This window comes from Branchiostoma belcheri, unplaced genomic scaffold, assembly GCF_001625305.1.
Source record: "Branchiostoma belcheri isolate BF01 breed outbred unplaced genomic scaffold, Haploidv18h27 scaffold13, whole genome shotgun sequence".
NCBI classification, from domain to species: domain Eukaryota; kingdom Metazoa; phylum Chordata; class Leptocardii; order Amphioxiformes; family Branchiostomatidae; genus Branchiostoma; species Branchiostoma belcheri.
This window is the reverse complement of record NW_017802713.1, coordinates 2,747,908-2,766,654: the sequence shown is the minus strand read 5'-3', so window position 1 is coordinate 2,766,654 and position 18,747 is coordinate 2,747,908. Positions and strand designations below refer to the sequence as shown.

Below are 18,747 nucleotides of genomic sequence, written 5' to 3'. Positions count from 1 at the left end.
ACCAGCCCGACCGCGGCTCGAATCACCCGAAGGCCGGAGCGAGAGCCGATCCGCGGGAGGCCTGGGACCGAGGGTGATGCGGAATACACCGTGTTGTTTATCGAAAGTAATCGCGGCCCAGGTTTGACATAAAAACGCGTACAGACGCCACTCATGTCAAAGCTGTGAGCAAAGTTTTCGCAAAGAATAAATGTGAAAATGGTAAGGTTACTCCTGGGTTAAGAATCCAATTGTAACTCACCAAATATTGTATCCTACAGACTTCCAGGTACGACTGAGGGGCGGAAACGGCGGCAGTTCCGGCAGAGTGGAGGTCTACTACAACGGACAGTGGGGGACTGTCTGTGACGACAACTTTGGCTGGCAAGAAGCGCGAGTCGTCTGCCGTGAACTGGGATACTCTACTGTTTACACCTACCACCACAACGCGTACTTCGGACAGGGCAGCGGACCGATATGGATGGACAACCTGAGCTGCTCCGGATCTGAGAGTTCCCTGCAGTACTGCCGACATAACGGCTGGGGGAGCCACAACTGTCGACATGGGGAGGACATCGGAGTAGTCTGTGGCTGTAAGTTACAGTTTCGTATGCGTACTTCTTATGTCTTTATGCCACAAATGGATGTAAGATCCGACAAAACAATGGAAAGAAAACATATAACGTTAGGACGTTGAAAAAATGGAAATACATGTTCATTTAGAACAACATTTGGGATTAGCTGATTCAAAACTAATATTACACTACCGTACTGTAACGATGTAATCACAGTAGGGAATAAATCAATCGCGATATTTTTTGTGGATGAAACGATAACAGCGCTTTCCTCCCATTTGACAATTATACATATCAATTAGAATGTAACACGTTACATGGAAATGTTACATCATGCATGTTCTCTGTCTGTCGCACAGGGCAATACTCTAGTCAACAACCATATACCGGAAATGACAACTACTGGCGCACCGAAGAACCGACCACGGCTCCCGACACTTGGTGGTGGACCACGGCCTGGAACAACTGGTGGACGCCAGGAAACACCGGTCCTTATTACAGTGAGCAATTGTACCTCGGGAAAGGCCTTTTAATGTGTCAGGTTGCAGGAGTGGGTTGGTGGGAGCACATGGACAGTAACCTGTCGTGGGTAGCTTGACACCTACTTTTTTGCCTTCTTTCCAATGTCTGAGTCTCCGTAACGTCGAAAAGTTAGAAAACATAGTTAAAAACTCTTGTTTCTCTTGTCTAGTTCTCCTTCTTTTCTGATTTTTTATACCCCAATTCAAAACGGAAATGCCTTTTGACATTATTTCAAACTGCCCTGTTTTCTGACGAGTCGTCAACCGTACCAAGGTGTCTCATGGTGAAAAGGGATGTCTCATGGTCAAAAGGGGATACAATACGAATCGCGTCATACAAGATGTAAATGTGTCTCAACGCGCTTACGCCACACTTCATGTTACATCCAACAGACTTCCAGGTCCGACTGAGGGGCAACGGTAGTGACTACCACAGCTACGGCAGAGTGGAGGTCTACTACAACGGACAGTGGGGAACTGTCTGTGACGATGGTTTCGGCTTTCAAGATGCCCGAGTCGTCTGCCGTGAGCTGGGATTCTCCGACTACTACACCTACCACCACGGTGCGTACTTCGGACAGGGCAGCGGACCGATATGGATGGACGACCTGAGGTGCAACGGGTACGAGAGCTCCCTGAAGGACTGCCCACGTAACAACTGGGGAAGCCATGATTGTAGTCACCACGAGGACGTCAGCGTAATTTGTGGTAAGCAATTTTTTTTTCAATTTTGGTTGTGGCGTGGACAAGGAGGGTGGAGGCAAAGAAAATTATGCCTTGTGGATTTTACATTATATTAATGTTATAGTGGCAGCTTGTCACATGTATCTACATGTTTTGGAGCTGCTACTGCAGAATGAAAAGAGCTGCAGCAAATGTAAGTAACTTGAAGCTAAGGGCGATATATTTCACTTATACATTGTACACATTCTTCACATGTGTAGAGGTACATTGTAATTATTCACACTTTCTTAATTCTTTATTTTTGTACCAGATACCGGCAATACAACTGCACCACCATGGACGTGGACGACTGATTCCTGGAATGGTTAAGTGTATTTTTTTTTATTTATTTCCATATGGGCACCCTAGTACTAAAACTAGAAAAATGACAAAACACCGTTAGCAAGATTTAAACATCTGAATGTAAAATAAATCTGATAAAACTCAACCTCAAGCTTTTTATATGCCATGTTAACTTTGCTCAGAGCACGCACAATATTGAACAATGAACTTCGTAAGGATAAATTTTCCCATACCATGACTCAGTCGCTCTATTGCGGTAAGATTCCTACACTGAAGAAACTACTTCTGCAACGGATATAACGTCTATATTTTCATCGAAAGTGTTCGTGAGTTTGAAGGTAAATTTCTAATACAAACTTGTCTTTCTACACTTTCTGCAGACCCATGCAGCAACTACATAGTACTGAATGAGGCATGGAGAAGTACCGAAAATGTAAGCTCTAATTCGGGTGTTCATTGCGATCACCGGTTTAACGGGGAGTGGTACCGCTTCATGGAACCTGCCGGAACGTCAATGCCTACATCTCCACCCCAGTCCACACACAGATGTGGTACTCATGCCCCGATGTGGATGAACGGAGTACACCCGACCGTTGGTGCCGGTGAAGTGTCTCGTGGCGTCTGCGCATTCTGGGAAAACAATACCTGTGAATGGTCCACAACCATCCAGGTGAAGGCGTGCAGCGCTGGTTACTACGTGTACAAATTACCCAGGGCTCCTGTATGCTCGCTGGCTTACTGTGGTGTCTCTGACTCGGGTGAGTAATCTAAATTTTAATAGCTAGATTTCAAATTTCCTATGCAAATGCTAGTATCTTTGAAAATGTAAAAGAGTATGCATCTTACAACATAAATATTCTATCTTCTCATCATCTTGTCTTACATTAAGGAAGCGAAGGAATTAATCTGTTTTTCAAACATCTGTAGGAGGAGCCAACAACACTTACCTTCCTACGGTCAACCCACCATGGCACACTTCCAAACCTGGTACGTAATATTTTGCAAGCAGGTATTTTGCAAACTGTGTTGCAATCGCACAATATCCATTTCGAATTCGAACAATATCCATTTTAGAAATTTAATGAAATTGCAGAGCAAAATCTAAAAGCCAACTACATCCTACCACACATGTTTTGTATCTGTATCGATATAGCCGGTATAATCGCCCTTCGGCGTAACACACCAGCTGTGTTGATGCCAAGTTGCCCTTCGGCGTAACACACCAGCTGTGTTGATGCCAAGCTGCACTTCGGCGTAACACACCACATGTTGATGCCAAGTTTTCCTTGTGCAGATTTGGGCATGACCGGTTCCTGTGACTCCGACATGATGACCGTGACCTTTGACCTGTGGGTTGCCCCGTGGCTTGACGGGAATCGCATGCACTTCGCCGACCCCACCTGTAAGGCCTTCAACAATGGTTCTCACCTCATCTTAGCGACTAAACTCAGCGACTGTGGGACGAAAAGGAACGTAAGTTTAACTGATGCTATAATTCTTACTTAGGCTTCCTTTCTTTGTCAGAGAAGTACTAGTACCTGATTTAGACACAGTTAATAGCGTTCATGTCATTTTTTCTGTTCAGTACTTTTGGGTTTAGAGAAACTAGAAACTAGAGATATGCAAAACAGATATGCATTGAACAATTCTCTGCATACAAAATGTATTTTTATTTTTCCCGCCATGCCATAGGAAACAGACGATTACGTCATCTACTCCAACACGGTCCTGATGTACTCGACCAATCACAGCGTCATCATCCGGCCGGGACCTTCAGCGGGAGCCGATATTGAACAATTTTATGCATACAAAATGTATTTTTTCTTATTCCTTCCCGCCGTAGGAAACAGACGATTACGTCATCTACTCCAACACGGTCCTCATGTACTCGTCCAACCACAGCGTCTTCATCCGGGACCTTCAGCGGGAACAGATATTGAACAATTTTATGCATACAAAATGTCTTGTTTTTTCCCGCCATAGGAAACAGACGATTACGTCATCTACACCAACAAGGTCCTCATGTACTCGTCCAACCACAGCGTCATCATCCGGGACCTTCAGCTGGAGGTCCCCGTCACCTGCAAGCTACCGCGCAAGTCCGTAGTTTCCGCCCAGTTTACGGCAGACTCCAACGCCGTGAGGTAAAACCTTTTTTTTTATTTGCAATTCGACATTGATAATACAGGACACGGTGGTGAGGTGCTCTAGCTGTAGCTAATTTTAACCTCACCACCAGACATACAGGTATACAGCGACAAAATACATGACAAAACAACAGGGAACAGCAAATGGGTGGAAATGGCAACACGGTGATTATGGTAATGAATAATAATGAATGGTAATGAATAATAATGAATAAAGAAAGAATAATATTGTAGGCGTTAATCTAATACAAACCGTTTAGTATTAATAACGTAAGTTTGTGTGATTGTCAAAATGTTACAGTTTGTATCTGGATATAAATCGGGTGATCTAAAATAATACATAAGAATTGTCCGGACATGTTATGTACATCAAAGATAGAGCCTACCAAGTTCTGTAGATTGCTGAGTAGGTTGACTCTTTGCTGATTAGGTACAACCTCGAGAGGGAGGGACAGTTTGACATCGCGCTGCAGTTTTACCACAGCTCGATGTTCTACTCCGCGCACACGGGGCCGGTGGGGCTGCAGCTTAACGAGAGAGCGTACGCGCAGGTGCGGCTCTCGTCTGACGACAATCTCCGCATCAGGGTGGACTCCTGTGTGGCCACGCCTTCACGGAACCCGGCCGATACGGTCATCTACAGCGTCATCGAGAACAAGTAGGCCTTCACTTCCATGTTTTAAATAAAACTAGAACAACATCACTATGGAACAAACTACCACGCGATTGTTTACCACATGGGTATAACCTTAAACTTTTCAAGCCTCAGGTCAACAAACATCTGTCCTCACTGTAACCCAAAACATTTGAGTGGCTCCCATATATGAGCCTTGTTTTGTGGTCAACCTACCTACCTACCTACCTATAGTACCTAGTCCCATGACCGACACTGGTCGTCAGGGGGACAAGGCAGACTTTGCAGCAGAGGTGCAACATGAAGTGGTGAACATGAAGTTTTAAAAAAAGCTGTATAAATTTGTTGGCAAGATAAATCTCTCTAGAGATTTTCTTTAAACCTTTCTAAAGAAAAGTTTAAATATCTTGTCTAGATTTCGTTCTTTCTAACCTGCTATACGTTTATTTTTTGTTCTAGCTGCCCAAAAGACCCGACTGTGATGACGTACTACACATCGTCCCCGAAGGTGGAACGTTTCGGGTTCCGAGCTTTCCAGTTCGCCAACGGACAGAACCAAGTCTATCTGCACTGCCTGGTTCAGGTGGGGATTTTTCTTGATATTGAACCTATAGATAGCATATCAGGCAATACTAATAGTTCTTGCTTATGAACCTTCATTTCTGCACGTTCTCTAGTGTCACTGACGAAAGGTGGTGGATGCTACCTAAAACGTCTGCTGACCGTTTCCAAAATCACATCCAGTTGCCTGAGTAACTGTTTTCAAAAAAAGGTCCAGTTCCACTCTATGCAGAGCAAAGGGGTGGTGCCCATCTCCATTTCCGTAGCTCTTGGGCAACACAAGTTGTGCAAGGCACTACAGCAGAGGGTAGTCTGCTGGTAGTGCTGTGTGTTTGACCTTCCCACACTCTTTCTCATATGTGCTGAGTGCTAAGCAGAGAAAGAAGTGTGTTCCATTTCTAAAGTCTTTGGTATGACCCGGCCGGGGTTTGCACTCACGACCTCCCGGTTACAAAGCGAGCGCTCTACCAATTGAGCTATTGCACCGGGGGAAAATGTTTTGGGCGCATCTTGTTACCTGGATGTCTAACCTTCACCGACGTATTAAACCTAATGTTGGCTTTGAGTTCGCTTAGTACAGTCCCAGTTCTACAATGGATTCGTACTGAATCTTTCTTGTCTTTTTCCTCTCTCATCTCTCTCGCAGGTCTGTGACGGGTCGGACCCCAACTCGCAGTGCACCCTGGGATGCATGAGGCGTGGTGACCGGGAGAAACGTGAGGCCACGCCTAGCAACCAGCTACATCAGGTGTCCGCGGGCCCCATCTTCCTGCGCATGACCGGAGACGACGAGGGCGTCGGTGCGTTGCAACTTACATCTACCTGCTTCAAATTATTTTCTTTTAATTAGTAATAAATAGTTTATTGGTTAAACATTACCCGTGCAATCGCAGCCTTATATAGCGCTGTATTGATGCAGGGATGCTATTTTACAATCACATAATACACATGATACATATAACATAGTTGCTCCACAAATTTTGTGAAACTGTCGCGAGGGTCTGTTTGGCCCTACCAGGTGACCTAAATACGACTTTTGCAGTGTGTTTGTGATAGTTACTGTAGCGTTATGGCTAGAATCGCTAAAATTTTATTTGGGGGCACCTTTCTGGCTATTGCAAGAGATATATACTACCATCTTGCTTTATTTGCCTACAGACTTCTCCGCTGAGAAGAAGACCTACACGTCCAGCGACTTTGCGCAGACCCCGGCCCTGACCCTCGCCGTCGCCGCCGTGGCCGGTCTGGCCGTGGTCGTTCTCGGCATCGCCGCCATGGCGTTCGTCTACAAACACCGCCGCGACAAGATGGCCTTCCGGTACCAGCCTGTCGATACCGCGGAGACATACTAAGTAACAAGCTAACTAGAGTTTAATCTGATTAGCATGGAACAGGGCCATAGTGAGTAGTGACTGCAGTGTCTTAAAACAAGTACTCGGAGAAATAAAGCATTGGGTACACAAATAAAGCGTTGGGCAAAGCGTTGGGTGTTAATCTTTACTTGGGCTTGGTTACCTCTGCTAAACCATACTATTTTCACCGATTGTTACTACTGGGGAGCTCAAACTCACGTCACTTCTTCCCGAGGAAAAGAACTGTCTACGAACCAAAATCCGTTACCCTAGCATGCCCATCCATATCACAAGATATCAAACGCAGAAGTTCCATTGCAGTACCATAACAAGTCGCCAAGGACCAAAAATCAAACTTGCGAGGTCTCATTAAGACCTACCCACCTACAAAGACTATCCATCCAAGCCTTCTAGATTTATCTTGTTTAAACACGCGCGCGCGTGCCCCCGAAAACATAGCCTTCTTATCAAAGGTAATAAATAGCAACGTGGTAATGCGCTAAAGTGGGTAAATACTAGGCACTCAACGAGTAATTTAAATGCTTACTCAGGTTAAACTAGTGCCCTTAGTATAACATGCAAGTAAACATGCCTGGCAACTTAAAATTGATGGCCGTGTGCTTGTGGATAACTAGTCGGAAGTCGATAAGATAAAGTGTGAATGGCATCGATCAGCTGCAGATGTAACGAGGCAGTTTTTTGGCTGACGATTTTATACTGGGTTCAGTTATTTGAAGAGTGCGTGTTTTTAGACACGGTTTAGAAACGCGATGTATGTTAACGCGCGCTCAGTACTCCAATACTACTGAGTTTCCAAATATCGAACGTATTCTATATCTATTACATTGTAGTTTATGGTTCACATTTTCAAACTGACAACCACACACTGCACGAAAAGTTGGATTTACCAATGGTAGTTAGTAACTTAGTGCCAGTTAAATCGGATGATAAATGGTTTATTGGCCAAGCATCACCCGTGCAGTCGCAGCCTTATAGTGCTGAATTGATGCAGGGTTTACAATCAGATGATACAAATGGTAATAATACACATAATAATACACATAATACACAATGTCATGATACATATTTGTTCCACATTTTTGTGGAACTGCCGCAAGGGTCTGTGCAGCTGCCATTTGGTGCCACCAGATGACCTCCATACGGCCATCCCCAACCGAAGTTAGGTACCCATTCACACCTGGGTGGAGTGAGGAAAGTCGTGTAAAGTGCCTTTCCCAAGGACACAACGTCGGGCGCATGTCCAGACATGTCCCGGGTACGACTCGGGGTCGAACCTGGGTCTCCTGGTTCACAGTCGAATGATCTACCACTACGCCACACGACGCCACACGATGGGTGGCCATGATGGCCATGATGTTTACTTTGTAAACATACTGGACTTTACTACCGTAGTAAATAAAAGTCAAGTCCACTTATTTTGGACTTAGAAGGCGTAGTGTTGATTACAAAGTACTTTATTGGTAGTTGGCCATGTTGATTTGATTATATGGATGACATCCGCGCACGCATGAATTTTTGTCCGTTTCCATAAAAAAAATTCGACCATACTGTAAATCGTACAAAGTAGCCACAAAATGAGCAAATATATGCCGTAAATTTAGAAAAAGATATTGGAAAACGATACTTATGTCACAGAATACCAAAATCAATTCCGAAGGACAAGAAGAAAATGTGAAGGAATGAAAATGAAGCGTCTATTATTCACCATGCCAATAAAATATTACTCTGTGTGTTTAGCCATTTGTTCAACCTTCATGACCACCTAGATTTGATAATGAAGGCAACTTTTTTTGCCAAACTTTTTTGTTTTATTCGCACGCTCACTTGCACGTTAAAGGCGTCTTCATTCTTCATAAAAACGTAACATTCACGTTAGAATGGTACAGGCGAGAACATTTTGATTTGCGACGAAAACCGGATATCATTTCTGGTGATTTATAGAAGTGTTAAGTATGAGAAGTTCACATCTGCAGCGTCTGCAAACACGTACATGAAGATATTTAATGCCTGGAGCAGTCGGCTGTGCCCCAGAGTTTGGACAAAGTAACAAGATGGCGGTACTCTGGGTCATCTTACACCTGATGTTGGTGTTGAGAGATGGAATCGCAGAGAACGACGGTAAGTTTTTTTTTTTATTCCAACATTTCATGACTGGACATGGTGACGGCACACTCAAGTTATATCAACTTATTTTATACCGTCACCAACGCAGAGGAAAAATACGGAACAGGACAATACTCATTTCCACTTAAGTTAAGTGAGGAAAGTCGTGTAAAGCGCCTTTCCCAAGGGCACAAGATCGGTGGCATGTCAGGACTCGAACCCTGGACCTCAGGGTTCCGAGTCGAGTACTCTGCCGCTACGCCACACGACCCCACACGACGGTAAGTTGACTGCATGGCCCCTCACACTCATGATTGTGACTTCAGTCACATTATTCTATTTTGTTACAGTGATTGTTATAATGAATGCCATATGGTGATCAGTAGCTTATCTATGTAGACTCTTGCAATTAACTACCTTTGAAAAACACAAGAGAACGTTAATTCGGTACATCCCAAGTTTCCTAATCTCCAAGCAGATCCCTTTTGGCGGCAAGACAGTATCCATTAGCCAGAGAAGTTCGCCGGACAACTTCTCTGGCTAATGGATACTGTCTTGCCACCGAAAGGGATCTGCTTGGAGATTAAAGTTTTCTAGCTTTGGCGCTATGTCATCAATGCCCTTGTCTAGCTAAATGTTACATACATCTCAGTTAAAACATGTGGAGGAGGTAAGCAAATTACTAGCTATGATAATTAAAAAGAAATACATTTACATGTATTTAATTTTCAGGAAATAAAGAAGATAGGGGAAACCGGAAGAGATATTCGTGGACAACACCATTTGAAACTACACCTTTGCCAACGTGGGGTAGGTTGAACTTGATACCAAAGAAAGCTTTACTAGCTATAGTGTTTTGCCATTAGAAATTCAATCATCATCAAAGTCTATACGTGTTAATGTTCCCAAGTTACCATACGTCGTATTGCACTCGACTGTTGAAATCAATGTATTATATCAATTTTAGTGCAGCAGATTCTTTGGTTACTTGTGTATATGATAATTGGAATGTTAGCAATGTCGCCCTGTATCCCTGACAGCGTAATTCCTTTGCAGATCCACTGGGCTGTAATAGTTGGGATGAATTCCAGTGTTACGATGGCCAGTGTATACCACGACATTTGGTTTGTGACGGCATGCCGGACTGTAGTAGCATAGAAGACGAGGATTTAAACTACTGCTCCTACAGGCTTACAACAGGCCAATGTATGTATCTGTGGTGTTCAAAATATGACAGTTGACAGGATTATAATGCTACTTATTTTAATTCCATCAAAATTTGCACAAATTTTAAATTTCCTGTCTTAATACGGTATTATTCCTAATTTGAACTATTTTAGCATGTGGACAAAACCTTTTATTTCAATGTTGTTATCTATATAAGCACTACAGGGAGTGCTAAGGGCAGTCATAGTATCAATAAAACGCCATAATGTAATTTTTTCTTCGAGACGTCACAACCACAGCGCCTACCACTTGGTGGTGGACAACGGCCTGGGACAACTGGTGGACAACAGCAGGAAACACCGATTACTACCACGGTAAGTACTGAAATTGACATACTGCTTGACTACTAAAGCAAGGTAGTTTAGTGCTACTCTAGTTACCTCCGGGTAGGGATGTATCCCGTGCGCGGAGGTTTTGTGAGGGAAGACGAAAATTACGTTCGCAGCCGTTTCTAGCGTTTGGGTGGACGGATATGTCTGGGACTTGGTATACGTTTTGCTATTGGGCTGTAGATGGTGCACGTTGTTTTGGTTTTTTAGTATGTGTGTTTTAGTCCGTGAAAATGATGCGTTGTGACAGCGTATGGACACCCCTTTCAGTGTGAAAGTGGGCCTCAACTTTTGACCTTTGCATGTATAAGGACCATTGAGGTCTCGACCACTGATCTGACCTTTCACACAGAGGGGTGTCAGCATTCTCGATAAATTCTTTCTTTGAAACTGTTCAGATGTGAACCACATGTGCCGTCAATCAACGTCTCATTATCGTGCCTGGTGGGACCCGCTGGGGGGATACTTTAGTACGCGTTCACAGGACACGTAATCGGCACTTCCTGGTTAGCCAATGGGTCAGGGGTCAACGTACTGTTGCGCAACCTTTGTGTTGGTTGTTTTCGGCGTATATTACGACTTCTAACTTACAAATACCGCGGATTCAGACCTTTACTTCCCCAATTTATACGAAGAATCGGCGGAAAATGGAGGAAGTGACAATAAGGATGACTTGCACATGCGGGGAGGTACTTCAGCAGTTATTTTTAACGTCTGATTCCATTTAACGGCTCCGGTTGTCATTCTGAGTTTCATTACGAGTTCCTTGTGGCATAAGTTCGTGGCGGCCCGTTCGTGGGTACATGTTATAGGCTGCAGATGAAAATACTGACCTGTGTTAACACAACCAGGAAGGCTAAATCTAACACATAAAATTCAACACCATCAACTACATGTATATAACAAACAACATATAAAAGTATACAATAAAAAGCTCAGATTTTACTATTCGCACGCGCGCATCAGTTTTGGGGTTCCCAGAGGATGTCATCCATATAATCAAATCAACATGGCCTTACTTACATGTTAGAAGGGTAACACGCGCACCGGACGATTGGCGGCTGGCGCCCGGAGCGGGTGTTTGTTTACATTATCGCTGGTCGCTGAGGGTCGGGCAGCCAGATTCGCCACGGGATGCCCCCTGTCCTTTCTATTTTTGGGCTCCAGTCGGCTAGGGGGATTAGTGATTTCACAGATCATTTAGCCAATTACAAACATTTCGAAACTTTTCGAAAAAATGGTATTCGCGCGAATTCACTAATTTAAAGAACAGTCCCAACATGCACCCAACATTCTGCAACACACATTTCAATACCCGGAGGTACAAAATCTACGATTTTCCTTGTTTACTACTAAAATCCGCAACTTGTATACTTTGTACATTAAGTACTTTGATCTAGGGAAATGCCTTTTGACATTATAGTGAATTTCACATTGTCCCTTACAAATATCCTGTCGAATCGCCGACTGTGCCGAGGCGTCTTGAGCTGGAGTCACAATTGAAACGGGGCCTGCTCGGCATGTTCTCGGTGTAGACGCCGGCCGGCGTCATGAAGCCGAGCGTGCGCCGGCTGTCAGGGTCACAATTAAATGTTCCTTTATGCTTAGGTCACATTTGAAACGGCGCCCGTTCGGCATGTCCTCGGCGTAGACGCCGGCCGGACGCCGAGCGTGCGCCGTACTGTCAGGGTCACAATTAAATGTTCCTTTACGTTACGGCTCCCTGTCGGGGCCTGCTTGTGCTCCGGCCGGTGGCTCTCATTAATATTCATAAACTTTTGCGGCCGGTTTCTGTCAGGCACCCGTCCGGTGCCCGGTCAGTCGCCCGTCTTGACCCGTGCGGCGTGTGGTAGGGTGCCGACCGGCTCTTACAGTTCGGCCGGGCAGCTGTCAGGTCCCTGGCGGGTTCCTGGCGGGATCCCGACGGGCTCCTCTTGTGTTTTTGAGCAGGTACATATATAAGCGCTGCACTGCCTGCTACCGTTCACTTCAAGTAAAGAGTAGACTGAAGTTGGCGATGCAGCGTTCAGTGCAACCTGCAAACAACTTACAAGCCCGTCTGAGATTGAGATTGGTGACAACCTACATGTAGGTCTTCTGGCATTGGTAGCTGAAGAAGAGAGGCAGGCAGAACTGGTGCGTCGCAAAAGTAACCGAGGCGAGGGCCTACTTTCGAAAGTACTTCAACAGTGACGCAGGAAGTACTTCAGCAGTGACGCAGGAAGTGTGCCGTGGCAGCTCCTTGCTATTGAGCAATAAAACCACTGAATATCGTTACTTCTGTTGAAATTTGGACTGAAAATAAATGCCAATAACTTCTGATTCCATTTTATTACGAAGGCATATGATGTAACAAGAGATAATGTCAGACACATTCTATTCCTGTTATGATCTGTTTTATGAAGTTGGCAAGAGAGCCGTCCTTGCCCTTCGACATTCTGACACACAAATACAAGGTGTAACACACACAAGTACACGATGTAACACACACGTGGTGAACTGTGCGACGTAGTCTGAGGCAGGAGTTTATATATGCTCCCTATAACCCCCTTTTCCTGACCATCTGATGCACTGATCAGCACATGTGACGTCATAATCTTAGGCAGGTGCCTGTTCGGCCGCCCGACGGGTCCCGGGCAGTGAGGTTACGGCGTCGCTTCGGCGTATTTCGCCGAACGGGGCCCGAAGTGTTTTTAACTCTGAGTTAAAATCGATTCGGCGACCGCGCGGGGCCAAAAAAAAAGCCGGCAGCCGTCGGGAAGCCCGCCGGTCTCCGTCCAGGTCCCGTTCGGTAGTGCCAAAAAACACGCCGAACACGCGCCGAGCGGGCCCCTTTCTTGAATTGTGACCTAAGCATTACGGCTCCCTGTCGGGGCGCTGAGGTTACGGCGTCGCTTCGGCGTACCTTGTCGGACGGGGCCCGTAGTGATTTTAAGTTTGAGTTAAAATCAATTCGCCGACCACCACACTTTATGCCACATCCCACAGACTTCCAGGTCCGACTGAGGGGCGGTGACGGCTACAGCTACGGCAGAGTGGAGGTCTACTACAACGGACAGTGGGGGACTGTCTGTGACGACAACTTTGGCTCGCAAGAAGCCCGAGTTGTCTGCCGTGAGCTGGGATTCTCCGAGTACTACACCTACCACCACAGTGCGTACTACGGACAGGGCAGCGGACCGACATGGATGGACGACCTTGGCTGCTCTGGGTACGAGAGCTCCTTGCAGTACTGCCCACATCGCGGCTGGGGGAGCCACAACTGTGGACATGAGGATGACGCCTCGGTCTCATGTTACGGTACTTTGTCAACACTTGCGATTCAAAAACATTTTGCTATCTAAAAGGATCAGGATGGCAGGTGGACTATCACCAGATACCAATTATGCAAATACGGACCTAATTTGCATAATTAATCTGACTCTTTAGTGGCAAATGATAGTAATTTCATACTTGGGACATGAGTAAGTTAATCAAAAGTTTACATCACGATGCACTTATTATGTTAATGCAGAGGTTATTTGCATGATTAAAGAAATTTACATGTCCATATCCATATTTCATGGAGGTATGAGATCTCGGAACTCTTGTTTGCTTAAGCATATCGTGACCATTTCTGTATTGATAATGTTATGACGCAAAGCAGTGGCTTTGAAAGGTGTCTCAATCCATGGAAAACTTAAAGAATGTTACTGATGCATTTTCAAGGGGCTTCCTGTAACTTCGACTATAGTGACTGCGGCTACAGCAAAGAATCGTCAGGCATCCAGTGGATACGGCACAGCGGTTCTACACCTTCTTCTTCAACTGGCCCGAGTGGGGACCACAACACAGGACGTGGTATGAGCTTATTACCTCCATGAAAAATGGAGGTATTGTTTTTGGCGTGTCTGTCTCTCTCTCTCTGTGTGTGTGTGTGTGTGTGTGTGTGTGTGTGTGTGTGTGTGTGTGTGTGTGTGTGTGTGTGTTTCCGCACATTTGTAGTCAGCATAACTTCAGAACGCCTTTATGGATTGTAATGATATTTGGTATGCTGGTAGGTCTTAGGAAGCCAAAGGTCAAGGTCAAATATGGGCCTCCTGGTGGCTGACCTTGGTACTGCAGCAGAACTTCCGGGAAAACAGATGTGCGAGGTGGCAGGGAAAACAGATGTGCGGGGTGGAGGCAGCGCCTGCCGGGTTTGATTAATGAGGTTGTCCCCCTGGCATAGCCTACATGACCATAACCAGGCCAGAGGTGCTACTGTGTGTTTAAAAGCAAAAACCTGTGTTATTTTGTTCTGTACTGTAGTGTACTGTGTAACAACCTTTAGAAAAACTCATATGTTTCATGGAGGTATGAGCTCTCCGAATTCTTGTTTCAGAAATGCGTTTTCGTTTGTTTGCTACACCTCAGGCATTTTATCTTCCTGATAAAATACCGTCCTCCTATTGTTTCATGAGCTGTTTTAAACTGTTTCCTTGGACGAATCAGACTCCAACCTGTACTATGTGACCACCTCTACATGAAGACCACCTGGCCATTGTTGTCAGTCCTTGATTGTCCCATCATTTTCCCATTTGCCCAAGCATTAAGAAATTGGTCTATAGTGACCAGGTATCTTGACTTTAGACCCATAGGTAAGTAGACTGTAGGTAAGACATATTCCTGAAACAGGAGATTAGGTTTCCGGCCGCTCAGCTTATATAGATGCCAGACTTTGTACCTCTTACAATTGTTGTGCTATAAAGTTTATGTTTCGTTGTATTCTATGTAGGGTGACAGTCCCAAGGGTTGGCTAATTAAGCAGACCTGGCTATATTTCTCTCACAGCCAAATCTGCAGGCAGAAATGCGCTACCTTGTTTGTGCTTTACGACACAAAAGTGAGGAAAGCAAATGTTGAACAATCTTTCCAGGATACTACATGTATATCGAGACTTCCTCCAGTGTGGCGGGAGCCGTAGCACGTCTTCTCAGCCCCACCATCTCCGACAGTGGATGGTTCTGCCTGCAGTTCGCCTATCACATGTACGGGACTGACATCGGGGAACTACGGGTGCGCGTTGGGTCATCCATTGAATGGAGCCGGTCGAACAACCAAGGAAATAGCTGGCATCTGGCTTCCGTGCAAGTCTTTATAATCTACCAAAAGGTTTGGACAACAGGTCTTAAAGGACGACGGCACATACACACATGCAAACACACACACACACACAAACGCACACAGACGCACACAAACACACAAACACACACACAAACACAGACACACACAAACACACACGCGCACGCACACACAAACGCACACATACACACACACACAAACGCACACACACACACAGACACACACACAGACACACGCACACGCACCCCCCCCCCACCACACACACACAAACGCACACACGCACACACAGACACGCGCGCCATAAAACAAGATACGTGAGGAGTACCTTTAATAGCTAGAATGAGCCTACGACACGAAACAACCATTTTTCGTCAGCGACATCACATTTTACGTCACAGATATTCGCGTGGTAATGGGTATACGGTTAATTCAACTTGCTAATAAACGTATGAGTTGAGCGTCATAATGTTGTTGTGTGCAGGTCGTGTTTGAAGGTGTTCGTGGTAGCAGCTTCAGAGGGGACATCGCCATTGACGACGTTGTCCTGAACCCTGGATCGTGTCCCACAGGTTGGTGAGATTTTACACTCATGACACTTTCAATGATTTGTAATTTGCAGACCATTAGCCAAATTCAGAGTTGACAAAGTGATAACGGATTCTAATGTGTTAGAAGTTATAGAAGAAGATTAGGGCACCGGCAGAGGCACGCTTTGCATTGTTGGAAATCTACCTTCAATCCTTTATTTTTAGGTTCTACAACTACTGACGATCCATGGTGGTGGGCAACAGGTAAGCTTTTCTTGCATCAGGTGGCCTTTTGTTTTTAAAGGAAGGAATTTCACCATAATGTTTCACACCAGCCAAATTCACTTTACATAATTTTGAAATCTCCCGTCGTTTCGTTAGGTTCAACAACTCCTGGCCAGTCATTGTGGTGGACAACACTGTCAACAGGTAGGCTTTTCATATATCGCCATGATGAATAGGTAAAAGATAATCTATAATCTATATAATCTATCAGTTATATAAATAGATAGATAGATAGAAAGATAGATAGATAGATAGATAGATAGATAGATAGATAGATAGATAGATAGATAGATAGATAGATAGATAGATAGAAAGATAGATAGATAGAAAGATAGATAGATAGAAAGATAGATAGATAGATAGATAGATAGATAGATAGATAGATAGATTATCTATCTATCTATCTATCATAGATAGATAGATAGATAGATAGATAGATAGATAGATAGATAGATAGATAGATAGATAGATAGATAGATAGATAGATAGATGTAGATATACAGATAGATAGATATAGATGTATGTCATATTGTTGAAAATAACTGTCGGAAACCTGATAAAGACCATTGCTTATGATATTTATATGATCAATAAGAATAGCTGTATTTTCTGCATATAGTAGAACAGGAACAACCAGTTTGAAAATAGAAAACACGCTGCCTTTGCCGCAAATAAGCAGCATTGAACTTGAAAGTAGTAACCTTTTGATTTCATGTCGGTGTTTGATTGTTAACGGGATCCCCTGGTTGAGTACTCAAAGGTGATTGTGGTGGATCTATAGCTCAACGAATCTTACCTACAATATCGCCCTTTTTCTAAACTAAGGCCACAGCATGTAAATGTTATGGATGACATCCTCCGCAGACTCCAAATTTAATGCGAGAGGGCGAAAAAAAACAAGACGGGCCTAAAAAAAACAAGGTTCCTACATTTTAGAATTTTGACCCAATCATTGTTCAAATGGTTTTGATTCAGTGGGAACATCACATATACACAACCAGCAGCTCATATCACTGCATCAAAACATTAAATCAGAGCCTTTTCTTGTCTCCTCTCTTGATGTTATCTGCCATCCACCTTGCGGCATGGCAACAGATATCTTTGCCCATTTTCGTCATGTTGACCATTGTCAGAAGGCAAGAAAATTTCTTTTTTTTTTCCAAAGTCAGGAAAAAATTAATGCGCGCGCTGATGTCATTCATAAGAATTACTTGCTGTGGCCTAACATGTACAGGAAGCTGTTCATCAGAAGGGTGTGGCGTAAATGCAGGAGGCTGCTGGTGTGACAGGGTCTGTGCCTCTACGAACGACTGCTGTCACGACTACGTGGAAGTATGTGGTAAGTTTCACATCACCAAATTTGGTACACGGTACATTCCATGAATTATTATCATGTCCAACTACCATATCTGCTTACGTAGGCCAATTTCTGTACACTTTATTTCGTAAGCGAGACCATATCATCAATACATGAACATATTATACTAGTAACTCATACATGTATACTGTATAGATAGTAGTTTGTAGTAAGAAATGTAATAAGATAGTTTAGTTTTGTGGTATTGTTGTATTTCTGCCACACATTGTACCATGTACGATTGTCGAGCAATAAAGTTTATTCATTCATTAATTCATTCATGAATTAGTGGTCCTACATTTTCTGTGACAGGTTACTGCCTCCTACACTGAAACGCAGATATCGATCCTGTTAAACGTTATGATTTTGTTTTTTGCATAGAGGCACCCCAGTAAAGGCTCGAGTATTTAAATTGTTTAAATCTTCTATCCCTTCATCATCTTCTCGACATGTCTTATATTGAAGAACAGACCCGACAATTTAGGATGTTTTTTTTAATTTATCTGTTTAGAATCATCTGTAGGAGGGGCCAGCGCCACTGATCTTCCTACGGTCTCCCCATCATGGTACACATCTCAATCCGGTATGTCATATTTTGCAAGAAGACATTTTAACGTTACGAAGTGTGTTGTAACCGCAAGAATTTCTTTTGTAACAATATCCATTTTAGAAATTCAATGAAATTTCAGAGCAAAAATTAATCTAAAAATCAACTAGAGTTCGTGGAACACATGCTTCCGTCAGGTGTAGATATTATATCCTTTCGCAACAAGTCGGTCTTGGGCTGCAGCCTGGATACCGCCACATCACACAAACAAACAATTGAAGACATAGACTTCTTGGTGAATTTCATTGAACAATTTTTTTTCAAGGCGCCAGCTATCCGGCTGTCAGATTATGTTGCAGGTGTGTGTGTGTGTGTGTGTGTGTGTGTGTGTGTGTGTGTGTGTGTGTGTGTGTGTGTGTGTGTGTGTGTGTGTGTGTGTAGTAGTTAACGTAA

At 44.1% G+C, this 18,747-nt stretch overlaps 2 protein-coding genes and 1 long non-coding RNA gene across 3 annotated transcripts in view; all 3 read left to right on the top strand.

Annotated features, from left to right (window-relative positions):
* Positions 1-6,914, top strand: part of LOC109463834 (deleted in malignant brain tumors 1 protein-like) — an 18,378-nt gene extending 11,464 nt beyond the window's left edge. The window contains 13 exon segments of the mRNA XM_019760712.1: positions 261-625; positions 1,368-1,371; positions 1,469-1,783; positions 2,070-2,123; positions 2,482-2,859; positions 3,029-3,088; positions 3,396-3,574; positions 4,085-4,245; positions 4,679-4,906; positions 5,342-5,465; positions 6,090-6,099; positions 6,102-6,243; positions 6,602-6,914. Coding sequence (XP_019616271.1) covers positions 261-625; positions 1,368-1,371; positions 1,469-1,783; positions 2,070-2,123; positions 2,482-2,859; positions 3,029-3,088; positions 3,396-3,574; positions 4,085-4,245; positions 4,679-4,906; positions 5,342-5,465; positions 6,090-6,099; positions 6,102-6,148 — 1,925 coding nt within the window. The 3' untranslated portion in view covers positions 6,149-6,243; positions 6,602-6,914.
* Positions 6,915-8,867: 1,953 nt separating this feature from the next.
* The window catches only part of LOC109463699 (deleted in malignant brain tumors 1 protein-like), a 16,880-nt gene continuing 7,000 nt past the window's right edge, over positions 8,868-18,747 (top strand). Inside the window, exons 1-6 of the mRNA XM_019760549.1 lie at positions 8,868-8,934; positions 13,464-13,775; positions 14,184-14,315; positions 15,373-15,608; positions 16,060-16,151; positions 16,487-16,534. Of these exons, the coding sequence (XP_019616108.1) occupies positions 8,868-8,934; positions 13,464-13,775; positions 14,184-14,315; positions 15,373-15,608; positions 16,060-16,151; positions 16,487-16,534 (887 nt within the window). The remainder of the gene's footprint in view (positions 8,935-13,463; positions 13,776-14,183; positions 14,316-15,372; positions 15,609-16,059; positions 16,152-16,486; positions 16,535-18,747) is intronic.
* On the top strand, positions 16,487-18,332 carry LOC109463855. The gene is made up of 3 exons (XR_002139843.1): positions 16,487-16,534; positions 17,625-17,729; positions 18,259-18,332. It is a non-coding gene; the product is annotated as an uncharacterized LOC109463855 (long non-coding RNA).